The sequence below is a fragment of the Aspergillus clavatus genome, genomic scaffold (genome assembly GCF_000002715.2).
Source record: "Aspergillus clavatus NRRL 1 1099423829796 genomic scaffold, whole genome shotgun sequence".
Taxonomy (NCBI): Eukaryota; Fungi; Ascomycota; class Eurotiomycetes; order Eurotiales; family Aspergillaceae; genus Aspergillus; species Aspergillus clavatus.
This window is the reverse complement of record NW_001517103.1, coordinates 300,640-323,885: the sequence shown is the minus strand read 5'-3', so window position 1 is coordinate 323,885 and position 23,246 is coordinate 300,640. Positions and strand designations below refer to the sequence as shown.

Here is a 23,246-nt window from a genome sequence, read left to right as displayed (position 1 = left end):
AAGAGAAAAGTAACTAGTCTTTATATACTATCTATATAAAGCTAAGTTAGGATACTATATAGGGTAGATCCTAAGGTATCTATCTCTAACTAGCTCTACTAATCCTCTGCCTAGTATATTAACTTAATTATCTTATAAAAAGCTTTCTTAATCTTAAGGACTATCTTATAGCCCTCCTTAGTTATAATATCCTCTTTACTTTTAACTATCCATGCAGGCCTATCTTTAGGTTTATATAGGATATTAGTTAGTATAGCTATTAAGGCTAAATAGCCTATAATAAACTATTAATATTAGTTAGTAAAGCTAATAAAGGCTAGGATCTTATAGATAGTCCTAGATATAGGCTAGTTAATAATAATAGCTACCTATAAAGATTCTATCTTAATATCTTCTATAATAATTATATACCCTAGAAAGTTAATTTTAAGTATTATAAAGATATACTTACTAAGCTTATAATATAGCCCTACTTCCTATAGGTACTATAGCACCTTATAGACCTAATCCTAATGATTCTTAGGGTCCTATAAGAAAATATTAATATTATTAATATAGACCACTACATAGATATCTAATAGGTTACAGAATAGCTAGTTTATATATCCTTAAAATATTATAGGTGTATTAGTTAGCCTAAAGGGTATAACTAAGTACTTATATAACCTATATTTTATATAAAAGACTATTTTCTACTTATCCCTATAAATAACCTAAATTTAGTAATATATATTATAGAGATTAAGCTAGGTAAAGATCTATACTTTATATAGTCTTATAATTATTTTCTTAATAAGTAGGAGTAGGTATTAATTCTTAATAATAATCTTATTAAGTCTATAAAAGTCTATATATACTTAGATACTCCTATCCTTCTTAGGTATATATAGTAGAGGTACTTCTATAGGGGACTTAAATTCTTAGATCTAACTTTTTATAAGTATAATTTAGATATACTCCCTAATTATTATAGTTTTATATAGGAAGTAACTATAAAGAGGCCTAAATAGAGGTTCCTTCTCTTTCTTTAATTTAATCTTTAAGTCTATATCTTTATAGTATTTAGATATACTTATAGCATCCTCCTCTAAGAAGATACTTATAAATTAATAATACTATATAGATATCTCTAATAATACTACCTCTTATGCTTTAACTATATATATCTATATAGCCTCTTATAGGTCTATCCTTAGCTCTCTCTAGAATTACTCTATAAAGACTATATCTACCTAGATAGCCCCTCTATAGAAGTAGACTATATACTTATCTTATTCTATCTATAGGGCATACTACATCAGCTATAGCATCCCTAGGTAGATATCTTTAATATCTAGGGATACTACTATAAGAATCTAAAATTCCTCCTATTTTCTATTAGTATCCTATAGTTAAATCTAGACCTCTATAATACCCTTGTTGTAAAGCCTCTTCTTATTTACTATCTATAAGAATACCTAATAAGAAAGCTTATTCTAACCTGCTTATTTTACTAGGGTAGATAATACTAGATTAACTTTACTTCTACTATCTATTAGAGCCCTATAGTTAAGGGTAGTCTAATTAGGAAGAGTAACCTTTATAGATAAGTGGATATATTATATAATAACCTATTCCTACTAAAAAGATATTATCTTTATTATAGCTATACTTATACTTTATAGGGTCCTTATCTTATTACTTCTTCTTAGGCCCTCCTATAGGGGCCTTTAGAGCTTAATAATCTTACTAAATATAATCTTTCTTACTATAGTTAAAATAGCTTATATCTAAGTAGTCTATATAAGACTTTCTCTCTTTCTTTTTCTTAGACTATTTCCTTTCCTTCCTATAACTATTTATATACTCTAAAAATAATTATAAGGGTAGGGGCCTTTTACCCCCTAAGTCTATAAGTATTATATTTATATTACTACTTTATAAATAATAGGTCTTTAAGCTTAGTCTTAACTTAACTAGTAGTACTACTAGCTTATAATAAGAGGTAGGGAATTTAGTCTACTTATAGATATATTACTTAATATCTTATAGATATAACTTAAAGAATATATATATCTATATCTTCCTAAGATTCTTTATCTTTTCTATAAGCTCTAATCTCTACTACTCTTATTACTATAAATACTAGAAGTCTATTTCCCCTTCCTTAGGCTTTATATAGATTATCTAGTTCTATACCTTATAAAGAAGGTTCTTTAGATTATTAAGCTATTATTTTAGGAACTTATAGAATCCTTCCTATCCCTAGCTCTTATAGAGTTTATATATACCTAACTTTTATAGGTTTATAAGAATATACTTTAGATATAATATTATAAATTTAATTTTCTCCTCCTCTATGATTTATACACTATCCATATATAATTTAATCTTTATAATAAATATCTAATATATTATATAACTTTCTATTAAATATAACTTATACTTTATAGGCAGCTTAGTTAATATTATAGGGTGCTTTATAGATAGATTATCTATAATATCTAATAGCTATTATTTATACTTCTATATAGATAGGAATAATTCATCCTAGATTATCTTTATTTACTCTAGAAGATTAAGTCTTTATATAAGAGCCTTATTATTTATATTCTCTAGATTAGTAATAGGGGTACTAGTCCCCTATTCTTTATTTATATCTTTATCTTAGCCTTATAAGATATTTTAGGTTCCTTACTAAACCCCCTTTCTCTTTCTTCATAAGAACTTAATAGGCCCTACCTCTATAGCCCTTTTCTTATGGATTATTTCTAGAGATCCTAAGGATTCTTTATAGGGTTTATTAATTTATACTTTATAGGAGGTGTCCTTTTAGTCCTATAATTCTTTAAGGGCTTATAAGCCTACTCTACTAGCTATTATCTTTTCTAATAGACTAGTTATAATAAATTAAGTATTAAAATTATGAGAACACTAGGTTTTATATATAGGATATAACTAGTATAAAAGAATAGATACTATATAGCTTAGATTTTAAGAATTTAGATAATTAACTAGATTAATACTAGGTTAGGATTCTTCCTCTATAAGGGAGAATTTACCCAACCTGCTACTTAGTAAGGGCTAACTAAGAGATACCCTTGCATAGGCAAGATGGATATCTTTACTATACTATTAGGAGGCCTTACAGATATAGGAACCTGCTATAATATATATAATATAGAAATACTAGTAATAATAGAATATATTAAATACTAGCATTACTATATTAAGGGTAATAGTAATATAGTAGAAATTCTTACTAATTATACTAATCTATAGACTTTTCTAATAATAAAAACCATTAATAAATACTATATAAGATAGGTAGAATTCCTATATATCTTTAACCTATAAATTAAGCACTACCTAGAGAGAAATAATCCTATAGATATACCTAGCTATTACCTAGACTATACTTAGGAAGTAGAAAAGCTATCTATAGACTTCTTAATAGAAAAACTCTAAGAAAAAATCTAAGATAGCTAATATCTTAGAAAAGCTAAACTAATAAAGATAGGCCTATTAAAATAGAGTTATAAACTATAAGTAGACTTAACTAGTAGTACTAAAGAGTAAGATTATAGAAAAACCATATCTAATATAGATCCTACAAATAATAATATAGATATCCTAGATATTCTAATATCCTATATAATTATAAAAGCTATTATACTAAATAAAAGTATATATAATTCTGAACTAAATATAGCTATAATAGACCTACTATATAAAGTATAGGAAAAATACCTAAAATATATAGAGGTACTCTAAGAAATAGCTTAGATATAGCTAGAATAATACTATAGCTTATTATAGATAGTTTCTAAAGATAGAATTATTAGATTTAAAACCTATACCTATATATAAAAATAGAGATAATATACTAAGAAATCCTCTAAAGAAATTATCAAGACCTATAAGGCAGATATTTTAGAGAGAGCTATACTTAGAATACTATCTAAAGCTAATACTTTTAGTATAGTATAAGCTTAGAAATTAGGGAATTTATTTAATAATATACTATCTACTAAAGGATCATAGTATATAGGTATAAGCTATATAGACTTTTATAATTATTATTAATCTTAGAAAAGCTAATAGAATAGGCTAGTATAGATTTTATAACTAATCTACTATTATTAAGATAGAATAAGGAAGTTTATAACTCTATATTAATTATAGTTAACTTATATACTAAATTTATAATATATTATCTATATAGAAAAGATATAATAATAAAAGAATTTACTAACCTATTCTATACTAGGTATACCTCTTACTTTAGAATACTATAAAATCTAATAAGTAACTATAGCTTATTATTTACTTTAGACTTTTAGTCTTTACTCTACTTTCTACTAGTAATAAAATACTAACTTTTAATAATATTCTACCTATAGATAGATAAGCAGATAGAAAGATAAAATTAAATACTAGAATACTATCTTTATAATTATATTAATTATTAGTAGGATAACTAAATAAGATAACTACTATATACCTAATATATCTATAATAATTCTAAATATTTAATACTAAAGATCTCCCTAGTATAAGCCCATATAGGATACTAACTAGAACTATAGATAGATATTCTAAGGAGTATAGATAACCTAAATCTAAATACTATAGAAAGAGTTAAAGACCTGTATATAATAAGAGAATTCCTATTAATTAGATTAGACTTAGTAAAAAAGGCCATAAAAAAAGGCTATAATTAGAAAAGACTAAATACTACCTTCTAAGTTAGAAACTAGGTAATACTTTATATAAAGAATATCTAAATAAATAGACTAAGTAAGAAGCTAGATAACTAGTAAATTAGATCCTTCTAGATAGTAAATACTATAGAAAAATAGGCTTATAAGCTAAAACTCTTATTACTTTATTATAGATTATATCCTATCTTCTATATCTTACTACTAGAACTATATAAAGAAACTCTAAATATAGATCTAAAACCTAGCCTAGTAGAGCTTAATAGTAGCTAAGAGTAGTATATAAAAAAAATTATAGTAAATAAGATAGTCTATAGAAAGTAATACTACTTAGTTTAGTAGTTAGGATAGCTAGACTCTAAAAATATATAGGAACTAGAGGCTTATATTACTAATACTATACCTTTAGAAACCTATATTACTATAAAGGGGTATAATATAATAAAAAATATACTAAATAAGTACTAATAGTACAGGAAAAGATTAAAATTTAACTAAAATATAGATAAGATAAATACTAGCTACTAGTAATAGCCCTAATTAAAAAACTTTATTAATAAAATAAATTTCTAAAGATATATAAGCTATACCTTTATACCTACCTACTTAACTAGCCTATATATTATAATTAATAACTAAAAAGACTACTAATCTAATTAATAAAATAACCTAGAATAGAAGAATTAGTACTTATTATAGTAGGACTTTCCTAATCTTATAGGATTTTAGGGGTAAGGAGTAGGAGTATTAGATTTAGTATTAGAGATATTATAGGGCTAAAGTCTATAATATTAATAAGTAGAGTCTTTAATACCTTAGGGGTCATAGGAGTAAGAATTAATAAACTTATAATAATAAGAAAAGAAGCTAATAGAGCTAGTACTATAATTATAATAATAAGAAATATGGAAATATTAGAGATAGAGAAGATATTAATAAAATCTATATTAGAGTTAGAGTCCCCTATAGTATAGGCTATAGTAGCCTAGATATCTAAGACTATAGCTATAAGAGCCTAATACTACTAGGATTATAAGATCTAGAGAGTAGTAATAATCTACTACTTTTTCATCTATAAGACTTATATAATATTAGTATAGGTACTAAATCTAATAAAAATATTATAAAAAGATATTAATAAATACTATATATAAATATACTTCTACTTAATATAAAAATATATAATATATATCTTTTATTTATAGCTAGATACTACCTAATAATTATAGTACTTAATCTTAGGATTATAGATTTTAGCATAAAGGTAATAAAGATAGGGGTTTCTATATAAAGAAAATATCTAAAAATTAGCTAAATTAATTAGAATTAGTAGTACTTAATATATCTTAATAGATATCTTAACTAAAGATATAAAATAAACTAAAAAAAATAGTAATAAAAAGATAGTAATTAATACTAATTTATAGGAGAAGGTGAAGGCAAAGATAGTTAAAATAATTATAAGAGAATCTATAGAGGGTAAGACCTTCTTATATACTATAATATATATTTATAATATTATTTAATTATATCCTTAATAAGTAGAGCCAATTTAACTATAGAGAATAATAGAATAATAATAAAATACTATAGACTAATAGACCCTTAGCTAATTAGATTACTAAAACTAATTAAGAGCTCTATCTCTCTAAGCTAAATAGCTAGAATTAGTAATAATAAAGTTATTTAAATAACTAGAATAATAGAAAATCTATAACTTTATAGGCTTCTATTATAATAATTAACTAGAAAATATTATAGGATTAATATAACCTTATATTTAATAAAGGAGCTATAGAACTAGCTACCCTAGGATAAATTAATTAATTAGAAGTTATATAGCTATTAAAGGACCTAGAGAATTAACCTATACTTAGTAAGCTAGTAAATTAGAGACTATATACTAAGTAACTTTAACTATAGGGCTATAGTCTATAAAGGGAGAAGATAATTAGTAGGAAGTAGGAATAATATTAGAGAATAGTTCTATTAAATATAGTAGATAAGGCACTAAGGCTATATACTAGTAGATAGTAGGGCTAGCTTAGCATATAATAACCTAGTGTAAAACCTTACTAGTAGAGGAAGATTCTATAGACTAGTGATTAGTTCTCCTATTAATAGTAATATAACTTCATGATCCCTCCATGCTGATCTAATACTATCTTCTATTAGATATTATACTGATCTTACACCTACTACTTTATATTTAGTATGGCTACTACTTCTATTATACTAGCTACTCTCTTTCTATAGTATATTTTAATCTAATTAAATCTATCTCTTCTTCTTTATTATGACTAATAATTACTATAGCTACTATACTATACTAATGTATAGTTCTATTCCTTACTAGTTTTAAATAATTAAAGGAATTAGCACCTTTTCACTTTGGTCCACCCTGGTAAATTCATTAAGTCAGTGGGCCCAGCAGGGGTAGTAATCCTACAAATTCTACTGCTATCTAATCTACTTATAGAATAGTAAGATGGTAAGATAGTAAGATAGTAAAGAACTAAAGATATCTGTTGGTAGGTAAATTCCTCCATCTCTTAATGCTAGGACATAAATTTAATCATCCCAGGTAAGATATGTAGAATATTCTTTAGTAGAAGGAGTAGTAGGCTCAGGTGTGGTAGGCATCTTATGGATATCCCTATCTAACCACTAGTCGGATCATCTAGATCTTGAAGATATGAAGTTTCTCTTGTACCTGAATAGGAAGGCGGCAAGTTGGAAGCCCTAAGTGCTTACACCCCTGCTGGGCCCACTGACAATGAATTTACCGGGGGGGGTCAACCGTAGTAGTCTGTGCCAGAAGCGTCATAATTACTGACCATCAAACGACCGTCGAAGAACAGAATGCCGTGCATACCGGTTGCAATTCTTCTCCGAAGTCAACAAAGGGGCCGAAACCCACAGCCGCCCAGCATGCCTCCATGCGTGAAGCCTTCATTTGCTTAGTTGCTCGACTATCCATGCATATTAACCAGGGTTTCAATAGTTGACCACGCTTATTGGTAGCTGCTCGCCGAGGAACAGGGGCCATGTTAGATGTCGCGCATAGATGATGTGTGATTGGCCTACTTCCAAAGATCAACGCTTCTACAGCCTCGCATCAGCGCTAGAAGGTTCCCGACTTAGCAACCATTCTAGCGTGATGTTAGGGATAGATAATACCGGGGAAGTGATTGGAAGGGTGGGAAAGAGAAAAAAAATAAGAGGAAAGCCCGCCGATCGAAACATGACTTCCACTGCTCCAACTTTCTTGAGCACTTTAGATTCTCTGCACCATGGCTAATTCAACGCGACAATGCTATTTTCCCTCCGGTGGCAAGTCTGGAGATGTCCCGTGCGCGGACGGGGTTAGTGGCTGTTGTACCTCGTCTGATTTATGCTTATCGAACGGGCTGTGCCTGAACGTCGGCCATCAACCCTATGTGCTATCGCGGGGGAGCTGCACTGACTCCAACTGGGGCGACGGATGTCCAAAGTGGTGCAGTATGTGTCTATAGTACCTGTCCTGTCTCTTCTCTCAGTGTCTGATCTGATCAAAGCTTGCAACTACAGAAGACATCGATCCCACCAAAGGAAGCTCCATCATCAACCTCAAGTTTGAAAACCTGATCTCGACCTACTGCTGCGGCACGCCGATCAGCAACGGTACGGACGTCATCTGCCCCTACGGCGCGCGCTGTCCCCGGCGTCGCGCTCCTGAGTAACGTACCCTCGTTAGCGGGCACGGACCTTTCCCCGTCGTCTTCGCCATCGCCTTCGTCGGTGCCGACTGATGCCGCGGCCCCGACTTGTCATGATACTGCGATTGGAGCCGGTGTTGGTGTTCCGCTTGGGATCGTTGCGGTGCTGTCGATAGCTTGGGCGCTGTTTGAACGGAGAGCACGGCGGCAGCTGACCAGGCAAGGCTCGCCAGCGGTATCGAATGGTTGGGGGGCGCGGTCTACAAAGGAACATGCAGGGTCGCCTTCCGAACTGCCGCTGACCCTTCATGTGCCGGAGCTTATGGGGAGGGATGCAGCATAAGAATGCACTGTTTCCCAGCTTCCGCTGTTGGCGCTGTGGCAAAATCAAAATCGTTGGACGTGATATCAACAAATCAAAGGGGCGCAAGGCGCATTTGTATGATACCCTGCGAGTGTTTACTCTAAAGATTGAGACATGCTTTGAGTTTGCCCACGCGAGGCCCATCACCATTGGTGAGTGCTGCCAAGTACCAAGTACGCCTGTACTCCCCCCCCCCCCACCAGTACGGGAACTCTGAGATCGGATTGAATACATTCCGGACCCATATGGGTGGTTCGGCCGCCCTCGCGTCGACTGCGGCTCTTCCTGCGGCGGTGCCAGGATTTTTCGCGGAGTTGAAGATTGAAGTCGTGGCCTGGTTTCAGGCTTACGGGCAAAAGATACAGTTGCGAAGACTGTGGAGGATGTGTTGCGGTTGAGGTTTTACCCTTTTCTCTCTGGTAAAGATGGTACATGAGTGATGGCCTGTTGGCTACTAGAAGGAGAGCCTGATAACAGGGCGATTGCTTATTTTGCAAGTTTCGCTGGTATCCTCTGGACGAGAGACGAATACCGTTCATCTAGGAAGATTGTCTTGGAGATTCAAGCTGTTTTCGCGGGCATGGTTTACGACTTATGTTATATCATCTTCTGAAAGCCAACGAGTATATTCCAAACGTTAGTCACCTATTTACATCTGTGCATATGCCGAGTGTCCAGATCCTCTTTACTCATAGCTCAATCCATCAACAGATCTTCCAGGGAGCGAGAATTTCGCTCACCACTACTCCTGCTTAGACATAGCTGACGCTAACAGAGTTACCCGAGACAGAAGAGGAGGTCAAGACACTGCTGCCCTGCTTGATATCCATCAAGGTAGCACCGGAGGGACCAACGCTCGAGCCACCAGTTGTAGCCTTCGCACCGGTAAAAGTCACGGTGCCAAAGTTCACAAAGGGCACCAGCGAGCCATTCGACTCAAAGTCCTCGACAATCCACTCCGCGTTGGTCTCGCACAGATCACCATCCACACCACCGGTGAAAGTATGCTTGACCGTCTTGCCAGTCGACAGGTTCTGGATGATCGCACTTCCCGCCGTCTTGCTGGTCGCGTCGATGGTGAGCTTGATCGTGTCGCCGACGGAGATGTCGATGCCGCTGAAGTCGTACGCGTAGTCCGGGTACCACTCGTACCAGGCGTCGAAGGAGACCGAGCCATCCTGGATGCAGAAGTCGACGCCCGTCTGCAGGATGGCGGACGAGCAGGTGTCGCCGTCAATGCCGACCCAGGCGGACGCGCAGTACTGCGTGCCGGAGTCGGCGCCGTCGGGGGCGGACGGCTCCGGGACGGTAAACTCGCCGACCACGGAGGTGTAGCCATTGCCGATGAGCACGGCGCCGGCCCAGTTCGAGCTGTACTCGACGTGGGTGGAGTTGCTGAGCTCGAGCAGCTCAGAGCTGCCGACCTTGTAAGGGGGATGGCTGGATCTGTTGGTGGCGCGGGCTGTACGGCGGGCGTGACGAGCTTGACGCTGCTCGGTAAGGGGAGCAGCGATGGCAGCGCCGGCGAGCAAGCTGGAGGCGACAACGGCGGAGAACTTCATTGTGGCGATGGAAACCTTTTGACCGTGGCTTTAGAGATAGAAGTCGGAAGTGGTCTGGGACTGTGAGCCTTGCTTGAGATGATACAGCATTTGAAGGGGATTGGGCCCCTTTTTATATTCCAGAATGGACCATATGTTTGCCTTGAGCATGGCCTATTCACTGATACTTGTAGGCGTGCTATCCCCATTGAGAATGAGTAGTCGGACCATGAGGAGAACGTCCGGAGGCCGATGCAAGAGCTCGACTAGACTCACGCTAGCCAGGATCTTTGAAGCTGTTGTCGCCCAATGTGTAGAACATGCATTGCTGCAGATTGTGTTGAAGACGGTCGATTTCGGTAAATCTAGACGATGGCTCGATCTCTGCCACAGGACTGAAAGCGCCACGGAGCAGTGGAATCTGGATATATTACCCCTGAAACGCTGGACGAGGGTTATGCCATTGGCTTCTCAGTGAACCGTGCTCTCCCCTGTCATATACGTGCACAATAGATAAGGCCTCCTATCGCGAGATGCCGTTCGAAGCGAGGCCATAGCTACAGAAGTTGGTGATCACTGCCTGAATAGTCAAGCATTCGCCAAGACAGTCAAGCAATAGGATCAAAGTTGCACCAATAGAACCAGGCATGTATAAGCGACGGCTAGAGCCGTTGCAGAACAGTCCTCATCCGCCGGTGCCGGATCTTAATATCCCCCTCGGCATCGAAACGGAGCTCCGACGGCGCTCACGGTCTATCACACCTCCTCAAATGAACATCGCTGTCAGCATGAATGCAAACAGGCACAGGTTTTTACAAAACGGTATCTTCTACAGACTGGGGATGAAGAAATCGAGCGGGGTTTTGATGCTAGTGTGGTGAGACTAGGCCTGTCGCTGTCAGACGGCGCGATAACATCAAGCTTCGTCAAGCATCTTGGTGAATGATAAGCATTGTGGATGGTGATGACAGCTACGATGACAGAATCAAACAGAGCGAGTCAGTCGGGCTCTCTCTATCATCCATGAGAACGATGTAACGTCTCGGGAAAATGGCTTGGTTTTATATTAATCGCGCTATCGTCACGTCAAGCTCTGCAAGATTATGCAAGTGATAGCGCCAATGAGGACGCCGGATATCCTTCTTCACCTACCTTGGGTTTGATTATCTAGTATCCTGAATGGCCGTGGATCATTCAGTTCTTTCTTGCATGCATGTTCTTCAGTCGCGTATACCGAGTCACAATGCATGCATTCGGGGTGATCAGGGGAGATGGCTACAGGGCATATGGTCCTAATGCCCGGTCGAATTCTCATGGGCATTCAAATCATCAACATCCCACGACTTTTCCATTGTGTAACTGCCCTTTAGATGCTTCTAGCTATCTCAGAACGAGAGAAGATAACTGCCTCATCCTCCTGGATCCGTCTTGAAAGCTCGCAGGCCATGTGGATAGTACTCTGGGAGTTAACCTTGGAATAATGATGTCCAGGAGGTTCCATGCTGACATTCAAGATTACGCTATATGCGCCATGCCTTAAGCACTTCTTTGAGAAGTAAAGGGATAAGAAACAGAAGTAGTCACGAAAAATCATCCTGGTGTTGTTAGTTGTCGAATTGGGACATCAAAAAGGCCACCAAAAGCAAGATGCACAGCCCGACAATAGTCTAGACACGGCGAGTTCGGTCCAATCTGCTGAAATGCGAAGATCCATATTGTGACGCACACAAAACCACCATTTCCTGGCACACCAGTATTAAGTCTGGGAGAAATGAAAAGTACTGGACTTGATTGCGCTCTAGCTTCTTTATATCCCCGAGCAGTATATCACCACGACGCTAAGGACCTAAACCTCAAAGTCCGTTCCAGTCGAAACATCCTTCCACTCGTCCAACATCCTCAGCGTGTCCAAACACTTCCCCCTTAAGGCGTCCACAGCATCTCCTCCCAACGGCAGCAGGTTTGGCCACGCCTTTCCCCGCGCCGCATTCTCCCCCTTGACCACATCAATGACCCGCGCAACCCCCTTCCTCGGATCCCCAGTCTCCCTTCCATTCGCGCTACGGAACATTGTAAGCGACGCATCGACGAGGTCCCGGTACTCTGGGACAGAAGTCTCGACAAACATGCTCTTCGTGGCGTCGAGGATGTTTGTGCGGAACTGCCCGGGCTCCACGAGGAGAGTTTTGATACCCGTGGAGGCTGTCTCTTGACTCAGTGTCTCCATTATAGCTGTGCCGCCTTGTTAGCACTATTTGGAGTAGCGGAAGTGGGAGGAGGTACAGTGAAGCGCAGCCTTGGAAGCACAATAAGCCCCCACGGTGGGAAACGCCTTCCACGCAACGCTCGAGCCAATGGCGACGACCACGCCTTGCCTCCTTTGTCTGAAATGCGGCAGGAATGCCTTGGTGATGTTGATGATCCCGAAGACATTCGTATTGAACTGAGACAGGTAATCCTCGTATCTACGTCCGTCAGTATCAACAAAAAAAAAAACACCCGGCGAAATCCCGTCACTAGGGACCGGCCTACTTCAGATCCTCGAGCGTGCCGAACTGCATGTATCCCGCATTATTGACGAGGACATCAACTCGTCCATACACGGCAATCGCCTCGACGGCTTTCGCATCCATTTCCGCCTGGGGAGCTGTCACGTCGAGTTGCATGGTCGCGGCGCCGGCGGCTGCCAGGTGTGCGATTTTGGTGATGTCGCGGGCGGTCGCAATGACTTTGTCGCCGCGGGCGAGGGCCTGGGTGACGAATTCAGTGCCTAGGCCTGAGGAGGTGCCGGTGATGAGCCAGATTTGGGACATTATGTTTTTTTTGGGGGGGGTGTTTTGGGGGATGAGAGTGATTGTGTTGAGATCGTGTTGGAGTAGGGAGGTGATGGCTGGAGACGTTGGGGTTTATATACGTCGTGGCTACGATGAGGAAGGATTCTCGATTGCGACTACTAAGGTATATCGCTCGTCGATATAATTCATAGATGGTCCAATTACCTGCTCTCAGGAGGTACGATGGATGCATTTCCAATGGTGATGGCTCTCCTTAGCCCGATAGTCCGAAGATTTTCGGGATCGCAATGGAGGATCGGAGCGTCGGGTTCTACCAACTCGCAACTCGCCAACCAGCCAACCATGCAGGGACCTCATACAACGTATATATTGGGATTTCATAAAAAAAGAAAAATAAATGTAAATGTGAACGAATGTGTTTCTCTGCATTCATTGGGTCGCTATCAAAGCGACCAGAAGTCTATCTTTCGTGTCTATTGTCTAAGTATTCTCCTCTAAGTATTCTCCATCACTTAACCCTGGTAGTCAACGACAACAGCCAGACGAATAGGACCACCACCAGAGATGTTTCCGCCAATACCGCCGACATTAGTCTCCGCAGTGGTATAGGCATTGCTAACCGAGGCAGCGCCAGGGGTGATGGTCGAGCAGGTACCGCCGTGGGCATCACAGATCTGCATACCCTGCACCTTAAGTCCAGCATTCTGGGGCACGATAGCTGAGACGTCAAAGCCAGACCATCCGGTATTCCCAGTGCTGCTGAAGTCGAACTCGCCCCAAGTGGAGGCATAGGCGCCGTTCGAGTCCGTGGGGATGCTGCCGGCAGCGGCCGCGAAGCCGCCGTTGGTGTCCTCGTCAAAGGCGACGTACTTGGTCTCGCCGGGGCCGAGGGTGAGGCTGAGAGCGGAGTTGCCGTACCAGCCGGTCATCTTGCCGTCGGGGCCGTACTTGTTCCAGAAGACCACGTTCCAGGTCTCGGAGTTCTGGCCCTTGAACTGCGCGACGTGCTTGTAGCTGGGGGCGTCGGACTCGGAGATCTCAATGATGTTGCTGCCCCAGGGGCTACCGACGTTGCCGGCGTAGGTGATGTCTGCGCCGCTGGGGGCGGTGCGGCCCCCGAAGCCGGCGGTCGTCTCGGCTCCGCTGGCGGGAGTCGCGGTCCAACCGGAGCCACTGGAGCCGCTGGAGGTGGCAGTAGCGGTGGTCTGGCGCCGCTCGTGGCCCTGGGGACGGGCCAGGGCGCTGGAGGTGAGGGCTGCCAGCAGCAAAAGAGACTTGGTGAACTGCATTGTGGAGTTTTAACGGATAGAACGAGAATAAAAGGATTGGATGGTGGATATAAGCGTCTCGACGAGATTGACACGTAAAGAGAGCCAATGAAAGTCCGCGTCAAGCGATCTTGTAAAGAAAGACAGGAGTTGGTAGTCTAAAGGAATGACTGACGCAACAAAGGACAACGACAGATTTCAAGAGAGTGACTCGACTATAACAGTCGATGTGGATGAAAGAATGAAGGTGTGTATGCACACGGAGAATGAATGCAAGTGATGGAGAGCAGAAATCCAGGTCGAGAAGAGTTCCATCCTTATATAACCTTGAGGAACAGAAAAATTCTATCAGCACGCCACCCTGGGGTTCTCAGCACGCACCTGCGCTCGTCAACATCCATGGTAGCAATGGATGAGATGATCCTTGGATCAAACGAGCTTCAAAGCATGGGAAGGAATCGGAGTGACGGAGTGACGGCTGCGTCAGCGTGAGCGCTGCCCGTACTGGCTGTCCGCGCAAGAGCCAGCCATGGTCTAGATCAACGGGTTCCTGACGCCCTCAATGGCCTTCCAGGGGGTCATTGGGTAGATATGGTTTAAGACTGTAGCCAGGGAAGGACGGTATTGTGGTTGGATTGGCCAGAAATACCGAATGGTTCCTAAATCCAAGGAACGCTTTCAATGCCATTGGCCACTGTCATGTCAATGTCTTCCATGTGTCAGTCTTTCCGGAGTCATCCGTATGGATCCTTTGTAACCACTTTGGGCAAGGGGAAAGAACAAAAAAAAACTTGGCCATTTCGGAAGAGAGAGGGCCTTGTCTACCGGTCTAGGCTCTGACGCTCCTCCACAGGTCAAGCCCCAAGAGCGGGTCGGAGGCGCTGAAGTGAAAGAGTGGAAACTCTGAACTGGAAAGCACTTACGAGTCTTGTGGGGGACATGTCCGATGTGTCTGCTCATCTGTGCGGTATGGTGTTTTGATGATAGCCATTTTCTTGCGTCGAGTAGTGCGAGCCCTAACATCTCCATCATCAACAATGTTAAGAATACATATCTGAGTCAAGTCCCTATACTCCTCATGAAAAGCGTCACTGTCTTTAATCCCATGTTTTCACCATGACGGAATAATTGTGCCCCTTGAAATCTGGTGTCAATTCTGTGAAAAGACTTTGCATGTTGCCTGGATGAGCCATGGTTCACTCCGTCTGGGCCAGGGCAGCCGAACAAAAAGAATTGTTCTTTCCATTGAGCACAAACGCTGAGTGGTCAATAATGTGACTAAGCCAGACCAGGGCTCTTAAGCCGGCCAATGGCAATACAATCCACTGCAATTGTAGTCCTGGATTGATTGTTTCTCTGTCAGCTGACCCAGCATCAGCCATGGTTGCTCTTTTGGACCCTCAGGCACGCGGACTTTTTCTCTCGGCCTGCCACGTATTGTGATTTGGATTTTTTTTTCTCTGCGAATACGGCAGTTCGGAAGAGGATATAAATGCCATTTTGTGCTGTTAGTTGGGATGGCAGTGTTGGTGTCCTGGTTTGGCAATCCGGTATCGGACTTTCTGGTTGAGTCAAGCCCCTACGCGAGGGCAGTAAATCCCATCTTCTTCTTCCCTCTTGCCGAATATATCCGAGATAATATCGAGAGGAGATGAGTAACAATCATGACTGGTCCATGCTTCCTGCACTCCCACTCAGGTGACCGCGTCGAGGTATAGATGGTGGGTTAGGGCTGAGGTTTCTAGAACAACGCAGAAGATGTACGACTAGGATGGAGAATGTAGATGAAGCTAGTCAGCCTCTCCAAACTCACAGAGATTTGTTTTAGATATTGATGAAAAGTCCATATCAATTTTAAGTGGTAATTATTCATCGGTTTTTCTCCTGAAGTAGAGACGAATGAGTCGCTCATTATACAATATTACCTGCGCTGCTTTTCTTCCCTGGTGTACCTGGCATACCAAGTCGTCCTCATATATGTCCATGACTATGTACCCCAAACCCATCGAAAGCCAGCAGATGCAACGGCCCGCAGGATTTATGCTTAGTTTAGTCGACGGGGTACACCGTCATTTCGGGATGGCTTCACGATCGCAAGCCACGAACGCCACCAAATTAGATGGAGATATGAAAGGGCTCAAGTTATGGTACATGGATTACTCCGCACAATTTCCCCTAGGCTCCGCAGACAAGATCTAAGCAGTCCTGGCATGTCTGATATATATCTTGCCAGAATGTCGCATCTCGTTTGTGAGACGTTGCAAACTGTTATCATGATGAGGAGTATTGAGAAGTATGAGAACAGTGGAGCAAATTGAGGAAGACGATATCACTCACATAATGCTTGCATAACTGCCATCTCTTTTACATGGTTCGATGGCCGAATGCACATAGTGGTCTATCATTGCGGATGTTGAGTCGAGGGAGTTGAAAACAGACTGGCTCATCATCATCCTCAATAACACCCCATTGCGATTTCCCATTATCAAGTCCCTTCTTTTGGGAGCATATTATCTGCACAAAAACCGATGTTCTTTCTCTGTACAAGGACACCCTGCCTCCACTGCGCATGGTCCTCATCTTCTGACCACATTTTCTGCAAATACTCAGTCAAATCCCACTCCAGCAGTCTTCCATCAAGTAAAAACATGACCGATCCCACATGCTCGTAGATCACATTACGGTACGGCCAGTAGAGCACCATCTCCAGTATATGTTTGAGAGCAGCCAACAGGTAGTCGGGATGCATTTTATGGACAGTCGCAGTCGCCCGGTTCAACTTTCTCAGATCGTCCTTCGCCGTTCTGCAACGTGGAGTTTCCACCCCCTCTTGGAAGGAAATATCCGGTGGCCCAAGCAAGTCTTGTGGTATACCCGTCCTCGTACAGACGTCCAATCTCAGCGTTTTGATCGAGACATCTCTTTCGGAAAATGTACCCATTGCGATCGCAGGGCCGGATTTGACAAACCACTCAAGGGCCATTAAATTTATAGCTCTACAGCAACTGGATTGTGGTCCAAGAGAGAGTGATGGACGATAATGTCCCGGATTTCGCGTGGGAGCTGTAGAAAAGGTGGCGTTTGGGGCTTGGTTTCATCTGGAGGCATGACTCTTGTGGGCCTTGGGATGCGATAGATGTTTGTTGGGATCAACATGGAAGCGCAGTGCCTCTCAAATCATCATTGTCAATAACAGCCTTAGCCTCTTCTTTTGAGCTTAGCTTCGTGCTCATCGCGGGGCTGTTTTAATACTTCTTGATGGTGAGTGGTTGGAAAGGCGAACACTGGGACATTAGCAACAGCACTAGCATGAAATGCTTGGCTAGTTTGACCAACGATATGTAGCAAAATTGCATGATGACCCATAGATGAGATTTGATTTTTAATCACAAGGGAAAGATCTAAGTGAACTGTCAACAACTTGATCTTTCGCTTGTTGCTGTGGCTTGATGATGATGTTCCTCAACAGGCAGCTATAAGTCCAGCCCTCAAGATCCAGGACCATGAGAAAACAAGGACCGACACTACTATCCATGTGGAAGAACCGAGGAAGCATCCCAGCTCGAACGATGTAAATCCAACACTAAAATGGACGGTGGGGCGTCAGCCTGAGGCTAAGTCTCCAGTCCAAACTCCAAATCGCACGATTCGGGATTTCTTAAGTTAGCATCTCAGGCAGAGCTTTATCGCCTAAGATATCATACCGAGGTTATTTTATAACCCTACCAGACACGCGGGGGCTCTATTGAACCTCTCGTGCTCCTCTTCCTCCTCAATCCCATCATCATGGCAGACAGCTCCCCAAACTCCCTCCCGCCGCTGCGAATCGGCACGCGACGATCCAAGCTGGCCATCGTCCAAGCGGAGGGCATCCGTGACAACCTGCAAAAGCTCTCACCCGACCGATCCTTCGAGATCGTAACGCTGCACACCCTCGGCGACCGAGACAAGTCCACGGCGCTGTACAGCTTCGGCGCAAAGAACCTCTGGACCGCCGAGTTGGAGGAGAAGCTCAATTCGGGCGAACTCGATGTCGTCGTGCACTGTCTCAAAGGTACGTCCTTGGTTTTTCCACCAACCCGCTCACAACTGAAATTGTTAGATATGCCAACCACCCTCCCCGACACCTGCGACCTCGCCGCCATCCCGCCCCGCGATGACCCCCGCGACGCCCTCATCATCAAGTCCAGCCTCCCATATACCACCCTGCAGAGCCTCCCCGCCGGCGCCATCGTCGGCACGTCCTCCGTGCGCCGCTCCGCACAGCTCCGCCGTCTCTACCCCCACCTGCGCTTCGCAAACCTGCGCGGGAATGTCGAGACGCGGCTCGCGAAGGTCGACGACCCCGACGGCGAGTACACGTGCATGGTGATGTCCGCTGCGGGACTGGAGCGGCTGGGCCTTCAGCACCGCATTAGCCAGTACCTGGGTTCCAGGGACGGGGGGATCCTGCATGCGGTCGGGCAGGGGGCGCTGGGGCTTGAGATTCGGAAGGGGGATAGTGCGACGTTGGAGCTGCTTGATCGCTTGGGGGATGAGGGCTCGACGCTGGCGTGTTTGGCGGAGAGGGCGCTGATGAGGGCGTTGGAGGGTGGGTGTAGTGTTCCCATCGGGGTGGAGACGGAGTGGGTGGATTGGGCGGCGCGTTTGCTGGCGATGAGGGCCATTGTTGTCAGTCTGGATGGGACGCGGAGTGTGCTGGATAGTGTTGAGGTGAGGGTGCAGAGCAAGGAGGAGGCGATTGCGCTGGGAGAGGAGCTGGCCGCGAGACTGGTGAAGGCTGGTGCGGATGGGATTCTGACTGAGATTAATACAAATCGCCCGCCGAAGGAGTAATGATGCTACGATTATCGGGCTTATAGTATGATGAACTGCAATAATAGGAACAAACTCGACTCTATATGGCTTTGAGGTAGATGCTATGCAATATACTGCTGAACAATGACTCACGGAGTGCTTAGTACAACCTCAATAGGACTTGTGAATTGCCCATCGCCAAGTCTGCTTTTGGAGAATATCCTGATATTCCTGCCTTGGGATTAGGCGCCGATAGAACCAATATATAACATTCCAGGACGATCGGTTGCGAAGCCACGCTCGGCGAAGTGAAAGGCGCCTTAGAAAGGACCAAAGGACTGGATACTACCAGAAGAAGAATTTTTGTTCAAATCCCGGAGCATTTCACGGCTCTCTCTCTCTCCCCCCCCCCCCCCCCCCCTCTCTTGTTATTCACTTCACCGCGCCCGTTCTCGACATTCATGCTTCCTGTTAGATCCACTTGAGGCAGCGAGCAACGTCGCTCCCTCCTCCAACAACCCCAGTGACACCAGTATAGATTGCCTGGTCCTTTCACGGCATCCCCTTGACCAGTGCCTCGCTGAGCGGCCCAGGGACAAGATTGCCAATGCCCCTACCGGCGGTGAGACACGCAAAGACCATTCTGGACTCCGTAGAGACCTTCTTGCGGACCATGTCCCGCATTATCCCGGGCTAGGTGCTGGTGTAGGATCCGGCGAACAGGCCGTAGACAATGGAGAAGACGAAGAGGGGGGCTAGTGACATGGACAACCCCCAGATCAGAAAGACTGCGATGGTCAATCCTGATAGAGCGACGGCAGAAAGCATCCCAGAGCCTCGATGGTATTGCAGATCTGGAAGAGAGCGAACGTCGACGTGGCGATGAAGCGGAGGTTGGGAGGGTCCGCCTTGGGCAGCTGGGCAGCCGGCACTCGCGACTTGATAAAGTACGCCAGCGGAGTGGACACTGGGGAGTGAGACTAAAGTGGCAGACTAACTATGTAGACAGTGGATGGATCAGGATCTTTGGGTGTGGTGGAGTAAGGGCTATCTATCGAAGATAAGAGTAAGCAACTTGCTCCTCGCCAAGTCCAAAAAGATGCTAAGCTCTCTCGTTTTCTGTACTCTCTGGCGTGAAAGACCAGGATAGAGGAGCGGATTGATGGGAATTCAACACGTAAAATCGCTAGCTGGCTGGGGAGTGAAACCCCCTGGATTGGGCAGAATGAACATGCAGAGTAGAACATGGATGACAGAAACGGCATGGGACAATACATTCGGACAAGGTGTCAGACAAGGCGTCCAGCGCTAGTCAATCCCGAGGTGGGATAGCATGCATAAAGACATTGATGACAGTACTTCGCTTTATTGTGATATCTGAAGCATTGGTGAGAATGGAGAATGACCCTGGCTGCCTGGTCAGGTGGTAGATCGGAATAATGTGCATCCTAGCCAGCATGAAACGGATATATAACTCAGCTTCAGGGGCTACCAGTGATAACTCTCCCGAGTCACTTAAATCTTCCTCCTCGCACGTCTATAATCATTTTCTACGATGGCAGCGAAACTGGAGGCAAGTAAACTGCACATCATTCGCAACCCGCGGCCATCTGATATACCAAACCCTGCCGACCTCGAGTTTGGCAAGCATGTAACAGGTACAATATGAACAATGAGTAGCAAACGCCATTACGTGAACCTAACGGCACCTTCTCCTTAGATCACCTCCTCCAGATCCCATGGTCAGAGGACCATGGCTGGCATGCACCTCGAATCGTCCCCTACGAGAATCTCAGCCTTGATCCAACCGCAGGCGTATTCCACTACGGCTTCGAGTGCTTCGAAGGGATGAAGGCATACAAAGACGCCCAGGGCCGGATACGACTCTTTCGGCCAGCGATGAACGCTGCACGACTGAACCAGTCGGCAGCACGAGTCGCACTTCCAACCTTCAATCCCGTAGAGTTCCTGACCCTTTTGGCGAAATTCGTCGCCATTGAGGATCGACATATCCCTGCGTGAGCAAAACTTCCCACCCCTTCGTCGTAGATACGGTGCAATTATTGGAACAGCACTGACAATTGTCCTACTTAGTATTCGAGGATATTCGCTCTACTTGCGACCAGTCATAATCGGAACAAACCCCGGACTGAGCGTTACTCCCCCCACGTCCGCTCTTCTCTACGTGCTGGCGACCCCAGCAGGCTCCTATTTCCGCAGCGGATTCAAAGCCATCACGCTGGAAGCTATCAGCAGCTCGCAATGGGTGCGTGCGTGGCCTGGAGGCAGCGGCAGCCACAAGATTGGGGGCAACTATGCCCCCTGCATGGTGCCAGAGCTTGTGGCCAAACAGCGAGGGTCTGACCAAGTGCTGTGGCTCTTCGGAGAGGACAATCAACTGACCGAAGCCGGGACGATGAATCTGTTTATCGTCTTGCGCCGACCTGACTTGGGGTGTCATGAGCTGGTAACCCCGCCATTGGACGGCATGATCCTGCCAGGTGTCAACCGGGACAGCGTGCTGAGTCTGGCGCGGGAGAGGCTGGAGCCGCAGGGCTGGCTGGTCCGAGAACGGAGCATCTCGATCCAGGAGCTGGAAGCGGCGGCTGCTGCAGGCAACCTGGAGGAGGTGTTTGGCACAGGCACCGCGGCTGTAGTTGTCCCTGTGCGCTGTATCCGCTGGGCGGGACGGACCATCAACTGCGGCTTATCGTCGACAGAGGAAACGGGCCATTTGGCAGCAACGATGCGGGAATGGATTGAAGCACGGCAGTATGGTGAAGAGGAGCATGAGTGGGGTGTTCTGGTCGATGATCTTATTCAGGCCCACGAGGTTGGCCTTGGGGCTAGGCTGTGAGACTGTTTCATCGGTGATATTCACATGGGGGGATGCATTTGACCAATTGGTAGAGGGAAAGGCACGATTTGTGTCATGACAATGATCAGAGGGGCCGCGATTATTCATTTTTGTTCGATTTGGTTTACACTTCTTGCGCACTACTCTCTTGACAGTCGAAATCTTACCATACCATTCAGAATGGACCTTCAACCATAGTCAAGAGGTTATGTCTCCGCTGGGTGTAAATATAATGCAGTGGGCACGGGAACTCTGAAGAACAACGCGAATTCGTTGCAGTAGCTTTGAGATACCAATTGGACGGAGAGCAGAAAGCAAATCCTGAACCAATCTCAAAACTTCATCTGAGCAATTCTTATGGATGATTGAATATGAGATTTGGGGCCAATGGCTTGACGCGTACCGCTTTGGCGCCTAGCTATCTCAGACGCTGAGGCCGAGGTAGATGTACATCGATAGGTGCCTGGAATCAAACACTTTGGATCTTTGCTGCTATGGGATCACCTTGATTCTTCAATTCTTCTCACACTCAGTGAGTCCTGGTCAAAAGTGTATATAGCTGCATGTCTTCTTACTCCAAACTGGACCTGACACGAGTGACTTCTTGATTTCTGATAATAGTTCAATCTGTGTCCTTTTGACTCTCCACTCGCTGTTATTAAAATATGCCTCCAAATATGCTCTCAGAATATTGTACAAGAGGCTCTCTTCATGAAGGAGAGGCCAAGGGAGAGATCAAGAATATTGCAAATAGTGCGTATAGCAGCTCCTTGAGCCACATTTCCCATTAATATATATACCTACTAGACACACCATAGTCTCAACATACATTACCTACGCATCAGAGCGAACCGCCAAGAAAGCAATCCTATTTCTCACTGATGTTATCGGTCACTAACTAATCAACGTACAACTTATTACGGATCAATTTGCTGCTGTGGGTTACCTTGTCGTCATGCCGGATCTGTTCCACGGGGATAGTGTGCCCCTGAACACACCCGGCGGGTTTAAAACCATGGACTGGGTGCAGAATCATCTCCCCAAGCAGGCAGAGCCCATTACTGATGTGATTCTGAATGAAACGCGAGAAAGACTCGCGTGTGAGCGTATTGCAGGTGTTGGATACTGCTTCGGTGCGAGGTATGTCGGTCGGTATCTCGGGAACGGGAAACTCGATGCGTCGGGATTCACCGCGCATCCGGGCATGCTTGACTAAGCCAGGAAGT

At 43.5% G+C, this 23,246-nt stretch overlaps 7 protein-coding genes across 7 annotated transcripts, besides 4 other annotated features; 3 read left to right on the top strand and 4 right to left on the bottom strand.

Moving 5' to 3' along the window:
* Positions 1-1,055: part of a mobile genetic element that runs on past the window's edge.
* A 6,126-nt stretch (positions 1,056-7,181) lies between these two features.
* Positions 7,182-7,211: a microsatellite.
* A 2,303-nt stretch (positions 7,212-9,514) lies between these two features.
* Positions 9,515-10,324, bottom strand: ACLA_061460 (A4/G1 family peptidase; the record flags this gene model as incomplete). The annotated part of the gene is made up of 1 exon (XM_001273609.1): positions 9,515-10,324. The coding sequence occupies one exon, from the start codon at positions 10,322-10,324 to the stop codon at positions 9,515-9,517; it is 810 nt and encodes a 269-aa protein (XP_001273610.1).
* A 1,825-nt stretch (positions 10,325-12,149) lies between these two features.
* Positions 12,150-13,116, bottom strand: ACLA_061450 (putative short-chain oxidoreductase; the record flags this gene model as incomplete). Its single annotated transcript, XM_001273608.1, has 3 exons — positions 12,150-12,535; positions 12,587-12,768; positions 12,836-13,116. 3 exons carry the CDS (start codon positions 13,114-13,116, stop codon positions 12,150-12,152), a joined length of 849 nt encoding a protein of 282 aa, XP_001273609.1.
* Positions 13,117-13,578: 462 nt separating this feature from the next.
* Positions 13,579-13,605: a microsatellite.
* Positions 13,606-13,610: 5 nt separating this feature from the next.
* ACLA_061440 (putative allergen) lies at positions 13,611-14,387 on the bottom strand (the record flags this gene model as incomplete). Its single annotated transcript, XM_001273607.1, has 1 exon — positions 13,611-14,387. The coding sequence occupies one exon, from the start codon at positions 14,385-14,387 to the stop codon at positions 13,611-13,613; it is 777 nt and encodes a 258-aa protein (XP_001273608.1).
* A 2,464-nt stretch (positions 14,388-16,851) lies between these two features.
* Positions 16,852-17,307, bottom strand: ACLA_061430 (uncharacterized protein; the record flags this gene model as incomplete). The annotated part of the gene is made up of 1 exon (XM_001273606.1): positions 16,852-17,307. The coding sequence occupies one exon, from the start codon at positions 17,305-17,307 to the stop codon at positions 16,852-16,854; it is 456 nt and encodes a 151-aa protein (XP_001273607.1).
* Positions 17,308-18,152: 845 nt separating this feature from the next.
* Positions 18,153-19,202, top strand: ACLA_061420 (porphobilinogen deaminase; the record flags this gene model as incomplete). Its single annotated transcript, XM_001273605.1, has 2 exons — positions 18,153-18,420; positions 18,469-19,202. The coding sequence occupies 2 exons, from the start codon at positions 18,153-18,155 to the stop codon at positions 19,200-19,202; spliced, it is 1,002 nt and encodes a 333-aa protein (XP_001273606.1).
* Positions 19,203-19,553: 351 nt separating this feature from the next.
* Positions 19,554-19,589: a repeat region.
* A 1,129-nt stretch (positions 19,590-20,718) lies between these two features.
* Positions 20,719-22,020, top strand: ACLA_061410 (branched-chain amino acid aminotransferase; the record flags this gene model as incomplete). Its single annotated transcript, XM_001273604.1, has 3 exons — positions 20,719-20,821; positions 20,884-21,181; positions 21,258-22,020. 3 exons carry the CDS (start codon positions 20,719-20,721, stop codon positions 22,018-22,020), a joined length of 1,164 nt encoding a protein of 387 aa, XP_001273605.1.
* A 955-nt stretch (positions 22,021-22,975) lies between these two features.
* On the top strand, positions 22,976-23,236 carry ACLA_061400 (uncharacterized protein; the record flags this gene model as incomplete). Its single annotated transcript, XM_001273603.1, has 1 exon — positions 22,976-23,236. One exon carries the CDS (start codon positions 22,976-22,978, stop codon positions 23,234-23,236), a length of 261 nt encoding a protein of 86 aa, XP_001273604.1.
* Between the last annotated feature and the right edge of the window lie 10 nt (positions 23,237-23,246).